Below are 25756 nucleotides of genomic sequence, written 5' to 3'. Positions count from 1 at the left end.
ATGGCTTATTGTTTGTTGTTTGTGCCATGTGCTCTCCGGTCTATTGTCTGACCCCGCCCTCCTTGTTATCTCATTATTGTTTCAGTTCCTTCACCTGTGTCCTCCTCGTTTGGCTCCCCATATAGTCTCCTGGTGTCTGCAGTCCTGTGCTGTGTCGTTGTTTTATGTCAGATGTTTCATGTCGTGTGTGGGTTCGTTTACATGTGCTGTGGTCTCTGCCTGCCTGCCTGTTTTTCCCCTTCGGGGTGGTTTTTGTTCTCTTTTTATTATTAAAAGACCCACTTTCTCCTGCACTTGAGTCCTCGCCTCATCTCTCGACCATCCCGTGACAGAACGACACAGCCGAAATGAGGACTCAGCGGAGAATGGGCTCACACCATCCACCAGCCGCTAACGTCAGCAGCCCCCTCTACCAACGCATCCTCCAGTTCCAGGCCCTGAGCTCCCTCCGTCAGCAGGATACTGACGTGAGGAAATTTGCCCTGAGGTTCTGTGGTGCAGCAGAGGGTTTGGGGTACAATGATGCGGCCCTCAAGGACCTTTTCAATAGCGCCCTTGAGGAGCCCCTCAAATGGTGGAGGATGAGGGGGCTGGACCACCTGACGTTTGGGGAATTTGTGGAGTTCCTGGCACGTTCCCCAGCTAGGGTGGCTGGAGGGCCTCAGGCAGTGCTCGCCGAAGCTGCAGCGCCTCCAGTGGTGGCTGACAAAGCTGCAGCGCCCCCAGCGACAATCAAAGGGGCGTCAGAGGCCTCGTCTGCCGCACCCAGTACCTCCAGCCCGCTCCCAGAGCGTCCCGGGCTGAACCGAAGCGTGCAGGAACCCCCACTGATGTCAATGCGAGCAGCGTGGTCGGCTCGCGCTCCCGAAGCGGCGGTGTCCGCACACAGGGTTCCCGAGGCGGCGGTGTCCGCACACAGGGTTCCCGAGGCGGCGGTGTCCGCACACGATCCTCACAGGATCCCCGAAGCGGCGGTGTCCGCACACGATCGTCCCGAAGCGGCGGTGTCCGCACACAGGGTTCCCGAGGCGGCGGTGTCTGCACACAGGGTTCCCGAGGCGGCGGTGTCCGCACACGATCCTCACAGGATCCCCGAAGCGGCGGTGCCCGCTCACGATCGTCCCGAAGCGGCGGTGTCCGCTCACGATCCTCACACGATCGTCCCGAAGCGGCGGTGTCCGCACACGATCGTCGGCGGCGGTGTCCGCACACGATCGTCAAGCGGCGGTGTCCGCACACGATCGTCGGCGGCGGTGTCCGCTCACGATCTCACAGGATCCCCGGCGGCGGTGTCCGCACACAAGGTTCAGGCGGCGGTGGCTGCTCACGATCCTCACAGGATCCCCGAAGTGGCGGTGGCTGCTCACGATCCTCACAGGATCCCCGAGGCGGCGGTGTCCGCACACAAGGTTCCCGAGGCGGCGGTGTCCGCACACAAGGTTCCCGAGGCGGCGGTGGCTGCTCACGATCTCACAGGATCCCAGGCGGCGGTGGCTGCTCACGATCCTCACAGGATCCCAGGCGGCGGTGTCCGCACACAAGGTTCCCGAGGCGGCGGTAGCCGTTCACGATCGTCCCGAAGCGGCGGTAGCCGTTCACGATCGTCCCGAGGCGGCGGTGTCCGCACACAAGGTTCCCGAGGCGGCGGTGTCCGCACACAAGGTTCGAGGCGGCGGTGTCCGCACACAGGGTTCGAGGCGGCGGTGTCCGCACACAGGTTCCCGAGGCGGCGGTGTCCGCACACAGGGTTCCCGAGGCGGTGTCCGCACGATCGTCGGCGGCGGTGTCCGCACACAGGGTTCCCGAGGCGGCGGTGTCCGCACACAGGGTTCCCGAGGCGGCGGTGTCCGCACACAGGGTTCCCGAGGCGGCGGTGTCCGCACACAAGGTTCAGGCGGCGGTGGCTGCTCACGATCCTCACAGGATCCCCGAAGCGGCGGTGTCCGCACACAAGGTTCCCGAGGCGGCGGTAGCCGTTCACGATCGTCCCGAAGCGGCGGTGTCCGCACACAAGGTTCAGGCGGCGGTGGCTGCTCACGATCCTCACAGGATCCCGGTGGCGGTGGCTGCTCACGATCCTCACACGATCGCCCCGAAGCGGCGGTGTCCGCACACAAGGTTCCCGAGGCGGCGGTGTCCGCACACAAGGTTCCCGAGGCGGCGGTGGCTGCTCACGATCCTCACAGGATCCCCGAAGCGGCGGTGGCTGCTCACGATCCTCACAGGATCCCCGAAGCGGCGGTGTCCGCACACAAGGTTCCCGAGGCGGTGTCCGCACACGATCGTCAGCGGCGGTAGCCGTTCACGATCGTCCCGAGGCGGCGGTGTCCGCACACAAGGTTCCCGAGGCGGCGGTGTCCGCACACAGGGTTCCCGAGGCGGCGGTGTCCGCACACAGGGTTCCCGAGGCGGCGGTGTCCGCACACAGGTTCCCGAGGCGGCGGTGTCCGCACACAGGGTTCCCGAGGCGGCGGTGTCCGCACAGGGTTCCCGAGGCGGCGTGTCCGCACACAGGTTCCCGAGGCGGCGGTGTCCGCACAGGGTTCAGGCGGTGTCCGCACACAGGGTTCAGCGGCGGTGTCCGCACAAGGTTCCCGAGGCGGCGGTGTCCGCACAGGGTTCAGGCGGTGTCCGCACAGGGTTCAGGCGGCGGTGTCCGCACACAGGGTTCCCGAGGCGGTGTCCGCACACAGGGTTCCCGAGGCGGCGGTGTCCGCACACAGGGTTCCCGAGGCGGCGGTGTCCGCACACAGGGTTCAGGCGGCGGTGGCTGCTCACGATCCTCACAGGATCCCCGAAGCGGCGGTGTCCGCACACAAGGTTCCCGAGGCGGCGGTAGCCGTTCACGATCGTCCCGAAGCGGCGGTGTCCGCACACAAGGTTCAGGCGGCGGTGGCTGCTCACGATCCTCACAGGATCCCGGTGGCGGTGGCTGCTCACGATCCTCACACGATCGCCCCGAAGCGGCGGTGTCCGCACACAAGGTTCCCGAGGCGGCGGTGTCCGCACACAAGGTTCCCGAGGCGGCGGTGGCTGCTCACGATCCTCACAGGATCCCCGAAGCGGCGGTGGCTGCTCACGATCCTCACAGGATCCCCGAAGCGGCGGTGTCCGCACACAAGGTTCCCGAGGCGGCGGTAGCCGTTCACGATCGTCCCGAAGCGGCGGTAGCCGTTCACGATCGTCCCGAGGCGGCGGTGTCCGCACACAAGGTTCCCGAGGCGGCGGTGTCCGCACACAGGGTTCCCGAGGCGGCGGTGTCCGCACACAGGGTTCCCGAGGCGGCGGTGTCCGCACACAGGTTCCCGAGGCGGCGGTGTCCGCACACAGGGTTCCCGAGGCGGCGGTGTCCGCACAGGGTTCCCGAGGCGGCGTGTCCGCACACAGGTTCCCGAGGCGGCGGTGTCCGCACAGGGTTCAGGCGGTGTCCGCACACAGGGTTCAGCGGCGGTGTCCGCACAAGGTTCCCGAGGCGGCGGTGTCCGCACAGGGTTCAGGCGGTGTCCGCACAGGGTTCAGGCGGCGGTGTCCGCACACAGGGTTCCCGAGGCGGCGGTGTCCGCACACAGGGTTCCCGAGGCGGCGGTGTCCGCACACAGGGTTCCCGAGGCGGCGGTGTCCGCACACAAGGTTCCCGAGGCGGCGGTGGCTGCTCACGATCCTCACAGGATCCCCGAAGCGGCGGTGTCCGCACACAAGGTTCCCGAGGCGGCGGTAGCCGTTCACGATCGTCCCGAAGCGGCGGTGTCCGCACACAAGGTTCCCGAGGCGGCTTTGTCCGCTCACGATCGTCCTGAAGCGGCGGTGCCCGCTCACGAGGTTCCCGAGGCGGTGGTTCCCGCTCACAGAGCTCCCGAAGCGGTGGTGTCCGCTGAGCTTTTCTCCGAGGGGGCGGGGCTCATCTCAGGCCTTTCCGGCGGCGGTGCCCGCCACGAGGTTCCCAGCGGCGGTGGCCTCTCACGTTCCTCTCGAGGCGGTGCCCGCTCACAGAGCTCCCGGCGGCGGTGGCCTCTCACGATCCTCCCGGCGGCGGCGCTCACAAGGCCCCAAGCAGCGGAGCCAGCCACTGCCTGTTTCAGGGTGGCAGCTCCACACACTGCTGTGGTGGCCGCTGGTTCTGCCCTGGGTCCCCATCCCGCCGGCGCTGCCTCAGTGCCCAGGTCCCCTCTGCCGCTACATGGGCCTGGCCCACCATCTCTCCTGATCCGCCTCCGGCCCTCCTCCCTCCCAGACATTTTTTGGTTTCTGTTTTAGTGTGTGGAGCGTCTGGAATCCGCTCCTTAAAGGGGGGGTTGTGTCACGGCCCTGCTGGTGTGCCCCGGTTGGCCACCAGATGTCACTGTGTGTGTCAGCACATGGCTTATTGTTTGTTGTTTGTGCCATGTGCTCTCCTGTCTATTGTCTGACCCGCCCTCCTTGTTATCTCATTATTGTTTCAGTTCCTTCACCTGTGTCCTCCTCGTTTGGCTCCCCATATAGTCTCCTGGTGTCTGCAGTCCTGTGCTGTGTCGTTGTTTTATGTCAGATGTTTCATGTTGTGTGTGGGTTCGTTTACATGTGCTGTGGTCTCTGCCTGCCTGCCTGTTTTTCCCCTTCGGGGTGGTTTTTGTTCTCTTTTTATTATTAAAAGACCCACTTTCTCCTGCACTTGAGTCCTCGCCTCATCTCTCGACCATCCCGTGACAACTATGACAATCGTTCACACTGGGCATTAGGTTAAAAGTTGGGTAAACACTACTTTAAATGCTCTCAATAAGAAAATTAATCTACCAAAATGAGAAAAATGCAGCATTCAGCCTAATTATGCTATAATAGCAATTTCCAGTTTACTGCACATAAATTACCATGGCCACTTGGTCTAAATGTCGTGATAGCAGGCTATTGCACATGATATCGCTTATACATTAACTTAAATAAATATAAAAGGATATATTTATTTTTTGTCATAGTTAAAAGGATATATTTCTTAAGTAAAATTAAGTTAATTTACCAGGAATTATGAATAAAGCCTCTAATCTTCAATCGTTCTGGCACTGCTCCAGTCACTGGATTTCAGATTTGAATGATGCGCGCGCAATCCCATAATGCCACACTACAGTAAAGTAGTGTAAAAAGCAGGAGCTACAGTGACAACACCTGTTTCTTGTAAATTAATTACAGTTGACATGGAAATATACTGTTAACAACTGTAAAACCTTATTTGACCCATAATGCATTGCGAATTGCAGCTACATCTTGTAAAATGTTTAAACAGTAAAATTCTGTAAAATTTTGCTGTAGAAACTACAACAATTTTTTACAGTGTGTTCTTTTTGTTTCAAGGTTGTTGTTTTCTCTGACTATTAGCAGGAGCAGAAGCATGCCTGGACCTTTTTATTACCATTTAAATCACTAACTCATTAACACAGCAAGCCAATCAATTATCCTATTGATCAATTAAGCGCTAAGGCCAAAATAAAATCTCAAAACAGCTAACACTGTGAGCCGCAGGTCATGCCTGAAATCCAGAGCCATTCAGGATCCAGTCTAAAGACAAGCTTTAAGAAAATCTGTATTCTCTATTTGAGTTTTGAGTCATGTTCTGATTATACTGTGAGGAAGTATGAAGACGTCTAACCGCACTCAATGGCACCTTCAAGGTTAGCACCTGCTAAAGTGCTGGCCTTGCCCTTCACAGCAAGAGAGACATTTACATCCACCAGACTATATCTGCAATAAAACGCTGCTTTTAAAAGCAAACATCGCTGATTGAAAAGTTAAGAGAGACAGCATGCAATTTTCTAGTGACCTTTAAGGCAACTAAGAACTTGTAAAACCCTTTTAGCCACACAGAAAACTACTGTGTGAATGATTTTATTTAGTATTGAGAGTGCACAATAATTTTTCTCTTTTTTTTATGCCTTTCATTGGATAGGACAGTAGAGAGCGGAGAGGAAATCATTAAAGGGAGAGAGCGGGGTGGGATTGGCACAGGACCTTGAGACGGGAATCTAACTCGGGTGCTACTGTTTTATTTTATTTTATTTTGAGACTGAAACTGAGACATGATTGCAGCCAACTTTTAATGCAGTATCTCCTCACTGGAACCATTTTTGACATGCAGTTACAATACACCACCAAGTAGTGATCTTACGCTTCATTTACATGTTAAACATGTTCTCTTATAAGTCAGAAAAGGCAAAAGGACACACGTTCAGTCAGGGACGAGACTCCCTTGGGCTCAGACCTGATCCTGATGTCTGTGAGTCGGTTTGAGAACTGGACACATTAACATTTGTGAGGCCGGTGCAACCATTTTAGCACAGGTTATTCCATTTCCTTCAGCCTCACAGCTATGTTTAATATTTATGAATCTGCTAGATATGCTTGGACTGTCTGTAAGATTATAAAATACTGCAGTCTGGTAAAGCAATGTATATGCTGCTCAAGTAAACTTTAGAGCTTTGCATTACAGTGTTTTAATACGAATAATGTAAAAACATGCACTGAAGAGCAATATAGTATATCAGGTAAGAACGTTTTAAACATTATTTCCAATAATAATAATATAGGTCAGACTTTCTTGGATCTAATGGTACACTGACGTTTTCCTGTACGGTTGCATTTACAAATTGCAAAGGTGAAATTATGGCATCATGTGCGTTCAAGTCTCTTGGCCAGAGCAAGATAACAATATACCTTTTCTACCAAAAAATCCAGCAAGATTTTATAACTCTACTTTTACAAAATGATGAATAAACTGTACATTTTGTTTTGCTTTTTACTGTTTTTATTACTTGTACAAAGGTGCTGTAAATTGAATTGTTACGTATTCTATAGCATAATTACGCTATATAATAAATACTATCATTTTATACAGACAACCTAGCTTGTTGTAAATGGAAAAAAATGAAGTTCAACAAATTTACTGTCAAAATAGACTCTGCATCTTTCGCATCTATTTTCTCAGTGACACAAAACTAAAACTGCTTGAAGAAAGTTGAGTTGTAGTTAGAACATCATGTGCGTTCAGCTCATTCGATCTTTCCGTCATGACTTGAATGCACCATAAGGTTGTTGTTTTTTTTGGTTTTGTGACTACAATGATAATATCTGATCATCTGCAGATGTACAACATACTACACTATTAAATGCAGAGGTGGGTAGTAACGAGTTACAATTACTTGAGTACATCTTTTGGGTAACTAATACTTTTAGAGTATATTTAAAGATGGTACTTTTACTCTTACTCGAAGAACATTTTTAGTGAAAAAACGGTACTTTTACTTCGTTACTGTAGGCGACGCTCCTCTCCTTACTTTATCTTAATGCAATACAAGTTAAAAATGCTTCAATTTATTCCAAACATGCCATCTACTTTTCTCTGGGCAATGAGCGATGCCCGTTCGCGAATGATTCATTCTTTTAAGTCAATTCTGTTCAAAGGCTTGATCAAACCAGTTGGCAGACCAGTGAACTGGTTCGCGAATCAGTTTGAATGATTCGTTCAGTTCCCTGCCACACACGCTGAGTCGTCTGAAGCGGTTCTCACTCAGAGTTGTAACATCAGGAGCGTTGAAGACGTGGCTTTGGATCGACAGTAAATTGAAAACAAATCTGCAAAGGCTATGGTTTGCTAGCTATGAAGATCTTTATTAGATGAACACCGTGTGTGCTGTCTACGGTTCCGCAGGTATAGATAAGCTACATCTGATTACAGTACACGTTACCACTATGACATTACCAGTTTGTTGTACATGTAGGCTACCTTATACATTAAATACAATGTATAATTTATACTGTCACAGAGTATGAAATGAACACCCGCCAAACCCGTGTCAGCTCTGCGCAGCGGCGCGACCTGTTCCAGGAGGAATGCTTTTGCCTAGACACAATTAATATTGATATTTTCACAATATTTACGCTTGCAGAAATATAGGCTACATTTGTTTACATTTTGCATTTTAGGTTATATATGCATACATAATTAATATACTTTAAAATATAATTTAATTCAGTGATGCAAATCAGAATTTTCATCAGCTGTTACTTCAGTTTTCAGAGTCATATGATCCCTCAGAAATCATTCTAATATATTGATTTATTACCAGTGTTGGAAACAGTTTTGCTGCTTAATATTTTTTGGAACCTGTGACATTTTGTTCAGGATTCTTTGATGAATAGAAAGCTAAAAAGAACAGCATTGATAATAAATCAACATAGCCTATTGGAATGATTTATGAAGGATTATGTGACACTGAAGACTGACATAAAGGCTATAGCTACAGTATATATATAGCTACATTACATAAATTTTATCTGTATATCTAAATAAAAATAGACTATAGATATACAGTGTATATGATTCAAAGTAACTAGTAGTAACTAACTACTTGAGCAGTTTTTTTTATCCGATTTTATCCGAACTTTTTTTCTCTTACTCAAGTAACCATTCAGACAATTACTTTTACTTTTACTTGAGTAAATATTTCTTTAAGTACTTTTACTTGAGTACAGTTTTTGGCTACTCTAATGAAAAGCATGTGATCTTAATCCTGGGTAATAACTATGGAAATGTTTAGTCTGCACAACATAGAAAGTGACTTTCACCTGATAGTAGGAGCAGGGAAGGTTCCTAAATGACTTTATATCGCTCCGCCTAATTGGAGGTTCAGCAGACCGCATCACACGCGCCCCTCCTCCGTGTGGTCCTCCGCCGCAGCCGCGCGGCAATTAGTGCGCTCCGGAGCGTGACGAACACAGACACCGACCGACGCTCAGGTGCCGCCTTACCGGCAGGATCTAATGAGTGATAGAGCACAAATGCGCTCGTTTGGAGAGATGCTGTGGATTATACAGTCGCTGGGACTTTATGCCCAAATCAGCGCAAATTTGGCAGTGGACAATCACGTATCTGGAAACGGTAGGTGTGTGCGGGGAACGGAAACAACCGGAATGGCATTGAGTTGAGTGTGCTGGGATGTGTCTCAAACGAGCATTTCTGGAGCATCATATAGCCCATGCATGAACTGATTCAGAACGCCCAAAATCCGGTCTGGGTAGGAAACTACAAAACAATAAGTTTTGATCTCCTCTGTCTCTCTCTCTCTCTCTCTCTCTCTCTTTGATTGTATGAATTCTTTAACTTAACATTAATGAATATTTGAGTTTGAAACCATTAGCTTAAGTAATGTTTTTGAAAGTTAGGCTATTTGGAAATTAATCTTAAGCTTCTTAGGGGAGAAAAGGTTAAGATTTTATGATAAAATGGTAGGCTAATAACAGAAATAGCATTTTAAAGGCAAGTCACATTAAAACAAATACAATATTGTGAATAGCCTACAACCAACTACAGGACAGACCGGGGCAAGTTGTCACATTATATGTCACATAAGTTGTCGGAGTATATGTTCATGTAACTTTAAAGTATTGAGTTAAATTTCCATTTACATATGCATGTGGCCTAGTTAACACCCATTTAAAACAGTCTTAAGTATAATCATTTTTGTGAATTCTGTTTTTTAATCTAAAATCATAATATCATAATTTTTGCAATATGGATGAACACAATAAAACCACACTGGCTTTCATTAAGACAAGAGTCAACTGTACAAAATAATTTGTTGTTCTGTCTTCTCATGGCAATTTTAAATAGAATTTCTGAGTATTTTTCATGAATATCAGGTTGGGGTTAGTAGTTTTAAAATTTTATAAGGAGATACATTTCTTGAAATATTAAATGGTCAAAACAATTTTGTATACTTTTTTTGTGCTGTTGCATGAATTCTTTTGCATTTCTTAAATATTTAGTTTTTTTTTTTTAGTTAAATATTAAAAGGAAATACAAAAAAATATTAACTCCTTGTCTCTGATGGTTATGAGATTTTTTTCATGCTCTTCGCTGGAAGTCCTCTGATGTTAATGCTGTCTGATGTGCGGTGTGAGTTCAGCACCAAGCCGAGATGTCAAGATGGACATGAGCAGCGCAAAATTCACCGTTTTCTTTTTTTCTACACTGACAGCTATAGTGTCTTGACATTGTGCTGGTGCTTCAGTCACGGTAACCAGTGTAGATATATTGGATATGAACTACAGTCTTCAAACAAACAGATTAGATTTCATTTCTTGCAAAATGTAAGTGAAGGAATCCCCAGGGATTAGAAAAACAAAGCCTTGGAATTTTTGCTAGTTAATGGAATTGTTAATAAAGTTTTCACTTGTGTAAAAACAGTGGGAAGTTATTTGTTGAGTAATTGTATTAGAGTACTTCTTGAGCCTTTTCCTGAAAACTTCTTGAACTTGTCATTTGTTTCCTCAAATTCCTTGGAAATAGTTTCACAGTCATTTTCTAGTTATTCTCTTGAGCAGAGCGGCTGCTCTCAGGGTTACCTATTTTGCTGAATATTTTTGTGCAACCGTGAACTTTTCCTCTGCTTTGTTCTTCTGCGTCGTGTGATTAATGCTCTGTGATTGCTGTGGATTTTTGAGATGTTCTTCTGTCTTTGATCAATACAAACGAGCATGCTGTGAATGAGATGAGTATTGATTGGTTACCTTGAAACTCTCCAATTAGCGCCACCGTCCTCTCCACTGGGAGTCGATTAAAAGTTAAAGTTAGTCCTGTTATCTTGTGTTTTTGTGAAGTGTACAGGCGAACTGAAGAGTTTCATGTTCTGCGTAAGGATGTGTAGAAGCTGTATAGCAGACAATTGTTATACAGTCAGAATTATGAGATATAAACCCACAATTCTGTATTTTTTCTTACAGCTATGAGTTAATATCTTGCAATTATGGCATTCTGACTTCTTTTCTCAGAACTCTGAAGGCAGTTAAATATTTAAAAACATGTTTTGTTCAATTAAAGAAAGAGAAAAATGAAGAAACAGCTGGAATATATCTGGAAAAAAGTCAGACAAAAACTGTTCAAACCGAAGTAAGAAAATTATTTAGCATTTGTTATTAATTGGGATATAAATGAAAGCGAATGTGCGTTTAGTATATCCAGTATATTGAAACATGTCTGATGGGAAGATTTGCTGCACAGAATTTGTCATCTCCTCGTCCGCTGTGATTCCTCTCTCTCTCTGTGTCTCAGGTCGTTTAATAATGTCTACAGGGGGTTTTGTTCAGACAGGGGGTCCAGCTGGGTTTGACCTCTGCTGTCTGTTTTCGTCTGTGTGGAGGTCTTCCTCCAGCTGAGATTAAACCAATCAACCCTTTGGTGAGGTGAGACAGAACAAATATCATGCTCGTGTCAACAACTTCCTTATTTCTCATTCATTATTTATTTCGTCATTCAGAGGTAAACCTGTTGAGAATCGCTGTAGTAGTTAATGCTTGCATCTCTGCAGGTAGAGAGATATGTGCTAACATTGCATGTCATTTAATGGTGCAGTAAAAACTAATGTGTTTTTAAGGTGCTTTATCTGAAATCTGAAAAATGTCATTGTATATGTCTAAATCCAAAGTTTAAGTATGTTGTAACTTATATGATGTTATGGTGCCTTGATAGCTATTAATATGCACCTTTGTGAAGCTTTAAAACATTTGCAAATATATATTTTTTTTAATCAGAGCATGTATCAAACTGGCAAAGTCATGTGATTTCAGTAAACAAGGCTTTGTTTTGTCATAACTTTAGAAATTTCAGTGGTTAGTTGTTAGGGGCCGATCTCTGTGAACCCATGAACTAATGTCTATATGGTTTTTACTTGACATCGGATGAATTTTATACATTTGTAGACATCTTATTGATGCATTTATGTAATAAAAAAATGAAGATTTGTGGTTATTAGTGAACTAGCCTGACTAACAAATACTCAATAAAACAAACGAAATGCCCTGCAAATTTAAAAAATAACATAATATACGGACGCTTCATATTTAATGGTATTAAGAAGATTAGCTAATTGCATTTGTTAGATTACACTTTCAATAAAACATTGCAGTTGGTTTGTAAAAGGGTGTTTTATGCATCTTTGAACTGTTTATTTGCATTTACATCGTTTTGACCAGCAGGCATCACTAGTGTGTCTCATTTCAAGCCCTTCAGAACAGTGAATCATTTTGCAAAGCAATTGGTAACCAGTTTTGCAAATGTCAAAAACTGTTGCAAAGTCATTCAAAGACTGAGCAGCAAGACCGATTTGTCAATACAATGTTCCAGTCATTCTAAAATACAAATTATACTAACATCCACTGCAACATGCACTGTCTACTGCAGTCTTTAACCGTGACTATGCTCACAGTTTTGCTTAATATGTTATACATAGTAAGAAATAAAGCATTACACATACACATACAAATGCATTCACCCTTTGGGTTACAGTATGGAGCAATTATGGGTTTAACATAGAACCGTGTAGCCTGTAATAAAAGGTTAAAAGGTAATTAATTTCACTGAATTAATCAAAAATAATACAGTTATTGAATGCATAATTAACTTGATTTGATTGCACCAGCATGCAATTATGCACATGAAATTGCATTTCCATGGAGACATGTCTTCATGAAGAAAGAACATTCCAAGACAAGATTCCTGGGAAATCATTCAGGGGAAGTGTACAGGATGATCTGTAAAGCATTGGTAACACCTCCAGCTACTGTAGCATGTGGTGGTCATATCTTGCCGCGGTAATGCTGCTCTGCTGGAAACCTCATAAAAATAGACTGGAAGCAAAGTAAAGGCAAGAATGAAAAGAAAACACTTTGCAGTCCACAAGGTCACTGGAACCTGGAAGAAAACTCATCTACCAACAGATAGTAAACCAACACAAGCAACAGTGGAGGGGCTTAAAACAGTTTTCACATTCACACTGTACAGTATACACTTTAACTAACATTTTAAACACTACGCTACATTAAATCTGATTGGTCGAGCAGTGTTTCAGGAGTACTGACATACAGTTCAACAGCAGTTTGTATCATTCGCTTGTGTGTGTTTGTACTGCGACTCTTTCTGCAGGTTACATCAGTTCGCCAGTAGATGTCGACAAATGTCTTTGTTGAGTGAGTCAGCTGAATCATTCATTCAACTGATTTGTTCAAAATAAGTGATTTAGTCAGGAAAGAAACAAATGGCTGCTTTATAGAATGAGTCGTTGAATCATTTACTCAACAGACTCGATAGGAAATATTTTTGCTGGTGGAACAAATTTTTGTTACTTACTGTTAAGTTGTTCATCGAACTGTTGTATAAAAGCAATATCACATTTACAATCATGCTGAAATAATAATAATAGACCTACCTTTAAATAAGCTATATACATACAAATAAATAAATATTTTATTGTATAGTTTAAAGGTCAATTTTCAAGGCAAGAGTAAAAGAAAAATCCTAAATATTATACAAAACAATATAGACAATATTATGCAAAAAAGACACATCAACATTAAATACATGGGTGTGTTTTGCACATTTTGCAAATGTGTACAGAAAATGTGCATTTAGCACTCACTTTTATCTAAAGCAGCTTTTATCTAAATACAAACACATGCATGTATATACTTAAGAAAAATATTTTGTTTATATATTAAATATATTTATGTATAATATAAGAATATAAATATATACATGTATATGCATGTAAATATTTCCAAAATATATGCTGTATGTGACTTTATGTATATATACATAATAAATATACGCAGTACACACACATATATTATGTAAACAAAAACTTTTATTTTGGATGCTTTAATCGCGATTAATCATTTGACAGCACTGCTACAAAGTAACATAAGCAGTTCATCCATGAGCCAATACTACACAATGCCAGGTTCATTAGAAAGTCAGATTAGGAAACGAGCTACAACAGAGAAGAAAAAGAGTTTTTTTCAAGTGCATTGGAAATTCATATTCACACAATGCCCTTCAATACTAGATGGCATTTGAGTGATAAAAAGAGCAATCAGAAATCCCAGTGTCAATCATGCAGTGCTTATAACGACTCCTCTAACGAGAGAGAGAGGGCTGTAAGTGCTGCCACAGGTGATCCATGAGTGTGATGAAGCTCATACAGTTTCAGCAATCAAAGTGTGTTAAACAGACTGATGTAAGAGCGAGATGATTGAGTCTGTGTTACTGCTGGGCAGACCGGCTCTCAGACAATAACACTGCAGCGTTTTAGACTCTGGATAATTACCTTTATACCAACTGAATGGAGACTGTGCATATTAATGACCAGAGGAACTGTAGGACGCACAGACTTTCTCTCTCCAACAAAGAAAACAGATGGTCACGGTGTACATTCTCATTACAGAAACAAAGAGCAGAAATCAGGGAGTAATTACCAAGATGCAAAGGGAAAAGATGTTTATGTGGTGTGTGTGTGTGTGTGTGTGTGTGTGTGTGTGTGCGTGGAGCTGATTGTATAAAATATCAATATGAAACATACTGTACAGAGTACAGACCAAAATGGCTCAGTTGCACTACAAAACAAAGATTATTAGAGTGTATTTTGTAAAATTTGAAGAATAATTATAATTTTCAAATTTTACCTTTAATTTGATGTTACAGTTTTTTTTTTTCAATTGCTAACAAGCATTGTTCAATACTGAAACCACATTTTCAAAACTGTTCACACATTCAGCAATACAGAAGTCTATGTGGACCAAACTGTGAATCATTTTTCATTGCTTTCAGACAAAATGCATGCAATGACCACATTTTTCAAAATCCACAAACACTTTTGTCATTCATACTCCACAACCTGCTAAACACTGTACATTTTTCAGATGCTAACACACTGCTTTCAAAACGGATAAAAGCACATTCAAATCAGAACGATGGCAAACTGTCCATTTCTGCAGGAATTATATTGAAATATAAAATCTTAGCAGAATATTTATTATGAAATTGAATAATTATTATTCCAAACACAGCTAAATGCAATTTCAGCTGAAAGCCAAGCCAGATGTCCTATTTTTAGTCTTCTTTCTTTCTTTCTTGGTTATCTTTTGATAAATGGATGGCTTTGGAATGATTTTGTTTGGAAATATAGATCAGGGAAGACACATTGGTGGGAAAAAAGAGTGGCAGAGAGAGATAGGACTAGAACCCTCACGGTACTGTGAACATCCATCCATTTATTCCATCCATTTTCCCAGCGCTTGTCCAATGTAGGGTCATAGGCAGGAAAACCTCCTGGACAGATGTCCAGTCCATCACACACATTCATATTCACTCTCACTACAGTCTCCAGTTCACCTGTCCTGTATGTCTTTGGATTGTGGGAGAAACCCAGAGGAAACCAACATCAACACGGAGAGAACATACAAACTCTACACTCAAAGGTCTTCTGGGACTCCAATACTGCACATACACCTCATTATACTAGACTGATGATGTTTTTTTTTGTTTTTGTGTTTTTGGAGGTCAGATCAACTGTTTGGCCAAGATTCTTGTTGGTAATGCAGACTATATGAACAGTTTTGAAAATGTGGTTTCAGTATTGAACAATGCTTGTTAGCAGTTGAAAAAAACTAACTGCTCTTTCTTTGTTTCGCTACTAAATTCACCACCATTGTGTGTGGTTTCCTAAAATGTGAGTCATTTTATTGATAATTTTATCAAAATATTTCCTGTAATTATTATTGTTGATAATATAAAAATCCACTACTTAATTCTTTTTTTTTTTTTTATTTAATGGCATATTATCAACATTTCTGCATACATTGATACATTGAACAAGGATTTTTTTTCTATGAATTTTGTTCATTTTATTCATAGCTTAATTAAAATATGACAAGTCATATCCATATAACATAATATTACAAAAATAATCTACCACATAGCTTAGTTCATTAGCTTATTGTAGGGTGTTAATATACTGTTAATTAAAGCAGCAAATGTTTTATCTGCATATTTTAAGTTTTCTTGCTCACTCAGTCAGAATTTAGATTCAGATCAGTTTTATAATGTACTTCCATGGACATATATTGTACAGTGCAGTACTAAATACAATGCATTGTATTGAGACGAGTTTCACAGTGTCCATCCCTGGGGTTAGAAGAAATCTGCTCTGGGAGTTGTATAAAGTCTGAGCGGCTCAGTGCTTGAGTTCTGCTGGAATTGCATTAGTCTCTTTCAAGCCTACAATTCAGACAATTACGCACTTATTTCCTGAAAGAGAGAGTGACTCTAATCTGCAGCGGCTTTTAAAACCCCAGTTTGGAGATTTCTTGCTTTTTTATTTGTCATTATTCTTCATTTTTAAAAACAATCAAGATTATGATGACAGCTATGATTAGCGTAGGCCTATCAGTACTGATAGTGGTCCTAACAAGAAGATTTGAAACCAAAGTTGCATGTTTTAAATTGTGCTTCTATCTGCAGTGGCTCAGAGAAAAAGTTTTGAAAAGAGTTCTGAAAAAGTGAATTCTGCAAATTGCTTTCTTTAAGAGGAAGTTTGCCAATTTCTCTTTATAAGCAAGTTAACTGAGTGACTTCATGTGTGCATTCAAGCAGTATTCATTGTCTTTGTGCATCCTTTTTAGGAGTGGAAACAGTATTTTTTGCAGTGCAATCAAATGTCTGGTTGTTGAGCAGATTCTGTTCACAGTAAGCATGTTAGTGTCATCCTTCATCCTTATGAATGTGTGATTTATGACGTCTGCCACAGACAGACAGAGAGAGAGAGGGAAGTGGTGGAGCTTTTACAATGATCTCATTTTATTTCCTTTTGTTTGCAGCAGGACTTTTCAAATTAATTGAGTTTTTTAATTATATCCTATATTCTGTAATTATATTTTTAGTATTTTGTGGACATTCTGGGAATTTACGGCTCAAGCTGCTTACTAAAATGTTGTAAACAATTTCTGAACCATTTAAACAGACCAGCATACTAAATCCTGACTTCATTTCATTTCTGTATGTTTGTTTCGAAGCTATTTTTGTATCATTGAGATACTAAAATAGTTTTTATTATTATTTGAATGTATATTTAAAACATATTTGTATATAAGTTTTAGTAATTTTGTTGTGTTTTGTTTTTCATTATAGTTTTTTTTTTGTCATTTTTAATGTCTATAGCTTTTATGAATTTTTATTGAGTTTATTCATTTTAAGTTTATTTATTTTAGTACATCAAGTTTTAATCAAGCTAAATTAAAATGAAAAAAATGTAGACTTGGCAACTCACTTTCAATTAACATTTATGAGTAATAAGTCAGTTATAAGTAACATTTTTATTACTTTTAAATTTAGTTGCGGTTTTTAGTTTTACCCCATTCGCTACTATACTGTAAATATTTTGAATATTAAGCATTTTTCTTTCTACTTTAATATGAATAATGTACAGCAAAATAATACTTTAGAATGGAATTTACTATTATTATTAAGTTTTAGATGCTATATCATTTCACTTAGTAAAATGTGAAATATAATTGGACATATTAGTTAACTGTATGTCTCATTTCTAATTACAAGCAAGCTTGGGACAATGTGGCACATTGAATGTTAAGGATGAATGCGAATTTTGACCTTTTTTATAGTCTGTCTTTTAGCAGCGTCTGGTAAAGTCTCTCTGTGTTTGGTAATGAGCTGGTGAAGGTTGATTTGCGTCAGTACTGATTTTATTTAAACATCAAATCTTTGTAGGCCATTCTAGAAAGATCCGTCATGAGGCTGTCAAAAGCACAATGCACCATGGGATACAGCCTGTCTTGTTCCATAAGCAGTGCCCTACAGCAGGTTGACATATTTCAGGTGGATATCAATGAGAAAGGCTGGAGAGGAGCAGACGGAAAGCACAGAAGATGAGACCGTGGATGAGAGCAGCTGTTGTGTTTATGTAGATTAAATATGACTTTTATTTACTGGTGGTGATTTTCATCTGAAGAGTGCTATGTTTGTGTGTTTGTGCACTAGTGCTGCATGGATTCAAAATACTGGCAATGCTTGAATCATAAATGTGGTATTTTGAGCTTTATTAACTGCAATGCAGTTTTATATCCCTTCACTAAATGATCAGAACATCTTCAAAGCTCTTCAAAGTTCTTTGATGCCCAAGCAAATGTAATAAGCCTAGTTTCATTTTTCCCATTAGATATTTTTAATATTTACAGCACAGCATTTTCAAACAAAATGCCTAAACCACAATGTAAGAGTAGTTCTACTCACAGGAATTGAATGTGTGAAGAAAAATGTCTTCAAAAATTAAATCAAAAATTAAGTTTGAATTGAATTGAAAAGTTTGAACTGAATTGTTGTTAATTGGCATTGATGAAGAACCTTTAACATCCATGGAACCTTTCCATTCCAAAAAGGTTCTTTATAATGAAAAAAAAAAAAAATGTTTAATGTTCTTCACACTAGCAAAAAACAAACAAAAAAAAGTGGTTCTTTTAAAAGTACTGCATGCCATTTTTTGACTGTACTAAAGCATAAAAACGCTATGTTTGCAGATATTTTTTAACAACATGCTGTGTTTACATGGGTTCTGTTTGGGGAAGTTTTTGTTTTGGTCTGTGTGACTCTGCCCAATGCCAATTTACCTAATAGTATTTCGTCACCCCGGGTTGCCAGATGGTGGAAAACACAACATATTGCAGTCATGGAATCCGCAAACAAACTGGGTCAGAGATCACAGATTCTAGCCGACCTAAAAAGTCTCAGCATCCATCTAAAAAGTTCTGTGACCAGAGGCATTAAAAGATAAATCAACTCATCAGCTTGCAGTGTGAGGCTTGTCGCCTTCCGCTGTCAGTTGTGCTCATTCCTGTTGCATGTCTTCAATCTGTCAACCCACGTGAGTGTTGAGTCTCAGGAAGGTGGGAGAAACAATGTTTTTCATTTCAACCACTAGCTGTCAAAATTACATTCTGTACCTTTAAAACCTGATCACTGAAAGGTTCTTTAAGGAACCAAAAATGGTTCTTCTATGGCATCAAAACCTTTTGAGTCTCAAATACTAAAAAAATGCTATTTCCTTGAAACTATATAACCCTTGTCAGACCAACAAAATTACCCCAAATGTTGTCCCAACTAGTCAAACACAGTTGTCTGTTGCTGTTTGCTGACTTCATTTAAACTTTTTTGTTGTTGTTTTATCATTATTGTTAGTTTTTCGTTGTACTATGTAAAGAGCTCATCTTTTTAACATTTGTTGACTGCTACTGTTCTTGAGGTTTGTGTGTCTAGTTTTGAGGCCTAGAGAGTATGTTCAGCCACTTTCATCCATTCCCTGGATATCTTAGTCTTGTAGGATGTTTTACAAACAGAGACAATGTTGTACATATTAGACTAAGTTATCCATTAAGGTTTGTCATTTGTAAACAAACATAAATTCAATAATGTGGTGAGTTTTTACACATTCTTTCTTTCTTCCAGGAAACAGAATAAAATCAATTACCTCAACGACAGTGATTGCTGTTTCAGTTGCTGTGACAAGAATTTTTCTATTAGCAAAATAAGACAATCACCATTGCATGAACAAACAAATTTACATTAGCTAAACAAAGTATTTTTACTGAGAAGAACTAAAAAACTATTTTTGAGAGAACTCGAGTCTTACTGCATCAAGTTGCCTTATTTATTTATTTATTTTTTCTAAGCTATTTATTTTTTACAGTGTGCGAAAACCCCCTGAAACCTTTCATTTTAACAGCGTAGGCTATTTGTTAAAAAACAGAATCATCTGTTGTCTTTTAATATTTTTTGTCTCTACCTAGATTTTTTTTTTTTTCTGTGCAAAACTCTCGAGCTAGTAAAACACCAACAATTTTTATTACTTTTCACCTGAAGTACGATTACAAGAGTACATTGTCAATTTATAATGTCTTGTTTGCATGCGGTTCCTTGCACAGTAGTTCAGACAGAAATAATTATCAGAAATGAATGAAGACATGGAGAACATTAGTTTGCAGAAGCAGTTTCTTAGGAGAACATTTTAGTCCCTTTAGGCAATCGGCAGACACACAGACTCTGCATGTGTGTGTTTTGTACCAATTAATTCATTATATTGTTTGTCCTCAGATGTGTCTGCTTAATTATCTCTAGTCCTTTTGCAATTAATTTGTTTTCCTGAGCATTGGACTGTCAGACCTTTAAACACACACACAAGCGCATGCACACACACACACACACACACACACACACACACACACGACTGAAAGTATCTGTGTGAAGAGATTCACAGAACCAGTGGCTGTTAAGAGCAGGATGACTAATGGTCAGTAAAATGCATATAGTATCAAGTGTAGTTTTTTTAAATCTCTGTTTCTCTTCAGCTCTTTTCACCGAGGTTCCTCAGGACGTGGTCTCTCAGGCTGGAGATGATGTGGAGATGGCCTGCTCCTTCAGAGGCTCTAGTTCCTCCTCCGTCTCCTTGGAGATCCAGTGGTGGTACACCAGACACAGCAGAGACTGGGCGGAGCAACCAGCTTGGACAACCAATCAGGAAAGCCTCTTTTTATTTGTTCAGATGTTTTTACGTGACCTTATTTTAGATATATACAGTTTGGTCTATAAATATTTGGACACAGGCACAAATTTCATTATTTTAGCTGTTGACCAAAACATATTCAAGTATATACTGAATATGGGCTTAAAGTGCACAATCTGAGCTTTAATTTGAGGAAAAATTGGAGGAAAGGTTAAGGAATTACTCAGCTCAGAAACATAAAAAGGCCTGGACGTCCACGGAGGACAACAGTGGTGGATGATCGGAAAATCCTCTCCATGGTAAAGAAAAACCCTTTCACAACATCCAGCCAAGAGAAGAAGACTCTCCAGGAGGTAGACGTGTCGCTGTCAAAGTCTACAATCAAGAGAAGACTTCACCAGAGCAAATACACAGGGTTCACCACAAGGTGCAAACAAGGCTAGATTAGACTTTGCCAAAAAAACATCTTAACAAAAAAATTAAAAAAAGCTAACTTTTTTTAAGATCAGTTTGAAAGACACTAAAAATACTCAGTTGATTTTGGTCAACACAAGTAAGTGTTATATATCATTCGCAACTGTTAAGTGTCTATTTGTATTTGTGTAAACTCACAGTAACAACAAAACATTGTGCTTTTGTAAAAGAATGGTGCATTCTCTGTCTTTGTCTCCACGAATATCCATCTGAAACTCGTCAATAAAATGAACTAAAACTCTTAGAGAACATGAGAGATATATCTATAGATAGCTTGAGATGTCTACTTTTAAATTAAGCAAGACTTATCGAAAACAAATATTCTTTGATAAAGTAATCCGTATGAAACCAGTTCAGTCTTTCCCGTCTAAACTCATTATCTCTAATGTGATCCCGCCCACGCGTGGCTCGTGCCCTTCTATTCAGTATGGGTTTTATGGCCTTATTTCAGCTACATTTTTCCCCCAAACCTTACTAACTATGCATAATCTTTTTTTTTTTTTTTTTTCTAAAAAATGCAAACATGTAGATCAATCTTGCTCACATATTATTGTAGCACAGTTTGTGCTGAATACAAAAAAAAAAAAAAATACATATTGACCAATAGCATGTTAGCAAGTAGCTGAAATAAGCACAAATGTCAGGGCATGTCAAAACATCCCAAGGGCCCCAAAATCACCTCAGACCCCAGAGGGTTAAAAAGCAAGACCACTTCTGGAAAAGCATTATTTGGACAGCTGAAATTAAGATAAACCTGTACCAAAATGATGGTAAGAAAAAAGTATGGAGAAGGCTTGGAGCAGCTCATGATCCAAAGCATACAACATCATCTGTGAAACATGGTGGAGCAGTGTGATGCATAAGCTACATGGCTTCCAGTGGCACTGGGTTACTGGTGTTTAGTGATGATGAGACAGAAGACAGCTGGATGAATTCTGAAATGTATATGAATATACTCTCTGCCCAGATTCAGCCAAATGGAGCAAAGCGATTGGGCAGTGCTTCATTGTACAAATGGACGATGACCCAAAACATACACTAAAAGCAACCCTGGAGTTTTTGCGGTTAAAAAAAATGTAATATTCTGCAATGGTCGAGTCAATCTCCTGATCTCAACCCGATTGAGCAGCATTTCACTTGCTGAAGACAAAACTAAAGGCAGAAAGACCCACAAACAAACAACAACTGAAGTCAGCTGCAGTAAAGGCCTGGCAAAGCATCACAAATTAGGTAACCCAGCCTCTGGTGATGTCCATGAGTTCCAGACATAAGGCAGTCATTGCCTGCAAAGGATTCTCAACAAAATATTAATAATAAACATTTTATTTATGATTATATTTATTTGTCCAATTACATTTGAGCCCCTGAAAATGGGGGGACTGTGTATAAAAATGGTTGTAATTCCAAAGCTTTTTGTTCAACCCTTTAAATTAAAGCTTAAAGTCTGCACTTCAATTTAATCTCGATTGTTTCATTTTAATTCTATTCTGGTGGCATACAGAGCCAAAATTGTGTCAGTATCCAAATATAAATGGACCTGTGTATGTATACATATATACAGTTAAACACTTAATTTTTATTTAGAATATGTGTCTGCAGGTGGTTTCACAGGAAAACACACCAAAGGGAGCAACTAAAATAAGTGTGAGTTTTGCATTTTGACATTTCTCTTAATTTGACAAAATATAAGTGCTTAATGATCGGGTTTACATATGCATTATATTCTGATTTTATTATATTTTGCTGACACTTCACATCTCTTAACAAATTCACATCATTCTGATCAAACTAAGACTTGTTCATGCTATTTTCTTGTTGATATTAGTCTCTTTAGCTTATTCTTTTAGCAATTATGCAGTAAAAACTAGTGCTGGGCAGCGATTAATCGCGATTAATCGCATCCAAAATAAACGTTTTTGTTTATATAATATATCTGTGTGTACTGTGTATATTTATTATGTGTATATAAAGACACACACATACAGTATATATTTTGAAAAGATTTACATGTATTTACATGTATATATTTATTAATATAATTTATATGATATATAAATATATTTAATATATAATCATAACACATTTTTCTTAAATGTATACATACATGGGTGTGTATTCATATATACATAATAAATACACACAATACACACACATATATTATGTACACAAAAACTTTTATTTTGGATGCGATTAATCGCGATTAATCGTTGCCCAGCACTAGTAAAAACATAGATCATGAGGGTATTTCACATGTCTGTATATTCATTTTAATTTGACTTTTTATGAAAGAATCTGTGAGAGAATGTCGCTCCAAACATGCTTCTTCAGTAGATGCACTCATTTTAATTGGTGCACATAAACATGATTGGTTTTCTTAATTCCCAAACGTAATTAGCTTCAAAGGACTTGCTTTGTTAGTTGAATGTTCTTGTTCAATAATCATTTGTGTTTGCTTTAAGGTGGTAAAAGTGGTTGGCAGCAACATCTCACATAAGCTTCGTCTGTCTAGCGTCAGACCATCAGACGAGGGAACGTACGAGTGTCGAGTCATCGACTTCAGTGAAAGCCGAGTCCAGCGGCACACAGTTCAGGCATATCTGCAGGTTCAGCCAGACCTCCAGCAGGAACACCAGAGTCCCGTCCACAACAGAGACCAGAAGAAAGAAGAGGAGAAGAAGACATCAGAGCAGAACGCAGGTCCTGAAGATCATCAGAAGAGCCACCGTAAGAGAGAAGAAGAGCAGAGAACGCAGCATGTGGCCCATCGGTTTCATGAAGAGGATCATCATCAGCTCCATGAGGGGAACAAGACGAGAACGGGAAAGAAACACCAATCAGAGAGCAGAGATATGAAGACAGAGTGACTGTCCTGCTGAAAACTGCACACGAGAAGAGAGACGTCTCGATAAAACTAGAACAGTCCTGATGTTACAAACCATTGTCCACGTAATTAATCTTAACATTAGTTTTATTGCAATTGCTGATTTGTGCTATAAAAAGGAACCAGCCATTTGTAGATTCAAAGGGATAGTTTATTCCGACTACTTAAAAAGCTTTTAAAATTGAACCTACTTACTTTTGGAACCAATTCTGTTGGCTAGTTGTCTCAAAAACACTAGGCAATCAGCAAAACTTTAGTTTTCTTTGAGTTGGTTTGGCTCAGGCTTCACCTCTCTTGATTTCTCTGGTCATGTGGTCACCATAAGGAGAGGAGAAGAATCGAATGAATAAAACAGCAACAGAAACGAGAGGTGATTATTAATGACTGAGAAGAAACGAAGAGGGTGAATTTAGCTGCAGGCAGAGAGTGAAATGTTAATTTATTCATTAGAAAAGAAGGACAGACAAGGACTGAATGTAATATATTGTTTATGTTGGGGATGTTTACCTTTACTCTTTACTCTTTAACTTTATCTATTCTCTTCTTTGTATGTGATTTTCATTTGTTTAGCTTGTATCTTGACAAAATGTGTTGCGCACAAGATGGTATATGGCTAGTGTGTGTGTGTGTGTGTGTGTGTGTGTGTGTGTGTGTGTGCATTTTATAAGAATTTGAAATAGAGCTACATTTCTAAATGGGCTTTTCCATTAATGTTGAACAGATGTTCTGCGGTTTTCTGATGTTAAAGTGATTTTAATGATGCATCTTCTGTATATCTGCTTTGTTCTGCTTTAATGTTCCTTATGGAAGCAAATGTTTCAGTTATGTAACTTTATTGAATTTCTGAAGATATTGTCACTTGTTTCAATTAAAGTCATATAAACCTATTTAAAAAATAATTGCGCACATTCTGTATGTATGGAATGATCGAGGTTTTCAAGCCTTGATTGATTGTATTGTGTTAAAAAATGTGATGCATGTCTGTTTGTGATGCATGCATTGCTGTGCTTTATGTTCAGTCTGTCACATCAGGCTTCTTTGAAGTTTGAACATGTGCATGATGCAACACTGCCATCCTCAGGATAAACCTATAATCTTCAGATTCATATTTAGATGATCCTTTCCTAAAAATCACCGTTCATTTCATATAAAGGAAGTTAATGAGCAATAGCAACGTCCCATTTTGAAACTACCAAGAAGACTGCAGACTGACCAAGAAAACACCAAGAATATTGCATGGCTCTGTTTCAGTACAAGTAGGCTATTTCTGTGGCAGTCTGTGTGTGTTGTGGCTGTGGAATGAATTTGGTTGTGCCACGAATTTGAGGGAATTAATGGAGTGTTTCGAAACGAATTATAAAACTAACATGCTCAGGAGCAGGGGTTGAGCAGGTGATTTAATATAATTTCTAATTTTGGATTAAGATAATTTCTCTCTTTGTCCAACAGAGGTCAGTATTCTTCACCCTAAATAAATAAAGTTCAGGTGGCTAAGGTCATTTGAAGGATCGTTCACCATAAAACTAAAATCCTGTCAGTAATTACTCTCCATCACGTCTTTTTAAGCCAAATACACAAACCACACCCTACATCAATGAAAATAGATTTGTTCATTAAAGACTGATTTATGTTAAAAGCTTTTTGACGCCTTCAGGTACAAGATAAATGCGAATCAGCTGTCAGCTTGTAGAATGAAAGAACCTCTTTGGAATGTTTATGCATTGCAATACAAACCTGCATACACAGAATCACACAAAAGATGATTTTTAGTTTTTATTATTATAATTTTTTCTACATGTCTTTTAAAAATCAAAGCAAAACGATATAAAATACAAACGTTTTGTGAAAATATTTATTAAACACTCCTTGGAGTTAAAACATGGGAAGGCAAAGTTTTATTCTCTGTGGTTTGCAGTCGTTCTTTGTAACTTTAAGTGCTTTAAGTTCAAATACACGCTTAAAAATAAAGGTTGCAAAAGGACAGTTTACAGAATAAATTACTCTGGGGGGGGGCGAGGGGGGCGGGGGGGGTCTCAAG

General features: G+C 40.7%; 1 protein-coding gene across 1 annotated transcript; it reads left to right on the top strand.

Annotated features, from left to right (window-relative positions):
• The first annotated feature begins 8697 nt into the window (after positions 1-8697).
• Positions 8698-24586, top strand: vstm2l (V-set and transmembrane domain containing 2 like). The gene is made up of 4 exons (XM_058779528.1): positions 8698-8902; positions 20209-20379; positions 22438-22481; positions 23297-24586. The coding sequence occupies exons 1-4, from the start codon at positions 8785-8787 to the stop codon at positions 23699-23701; spliced, it is 738 nt and encodes a 245-aa protein (XP_058635511.1). The 5' UTR covers positions 8698-8784; the 3' UTR covers positions 23702-24586.
• The last annotated feature ends 1170 nt before the right edge of the window (positions 24587-25756 follow it).

The sequence above is a fragment of the Onychostoma macrolepis genome, chromosome 06 (genome assembly GCF_012432095.1).
Source record: "Onychostoma macrolepis isolate SWU-2019 chromosome 06, ASM1243209v1, whole genome shotgun sequence".
In the NCBI taxonomy this organism is placed as follows: domain Eukaryota; kingdom Metazoa; phylum Chordata; class Actinopteri; order Cypriniformes; family Cyprinidae; genus Onychostoma; species Onychostoma macrolepis.
The sequence above is the reverse complement of the archived record's forward strand: the minus strand, read 5'-3'. Positions and strand labels throughout refer to the sequence as shown.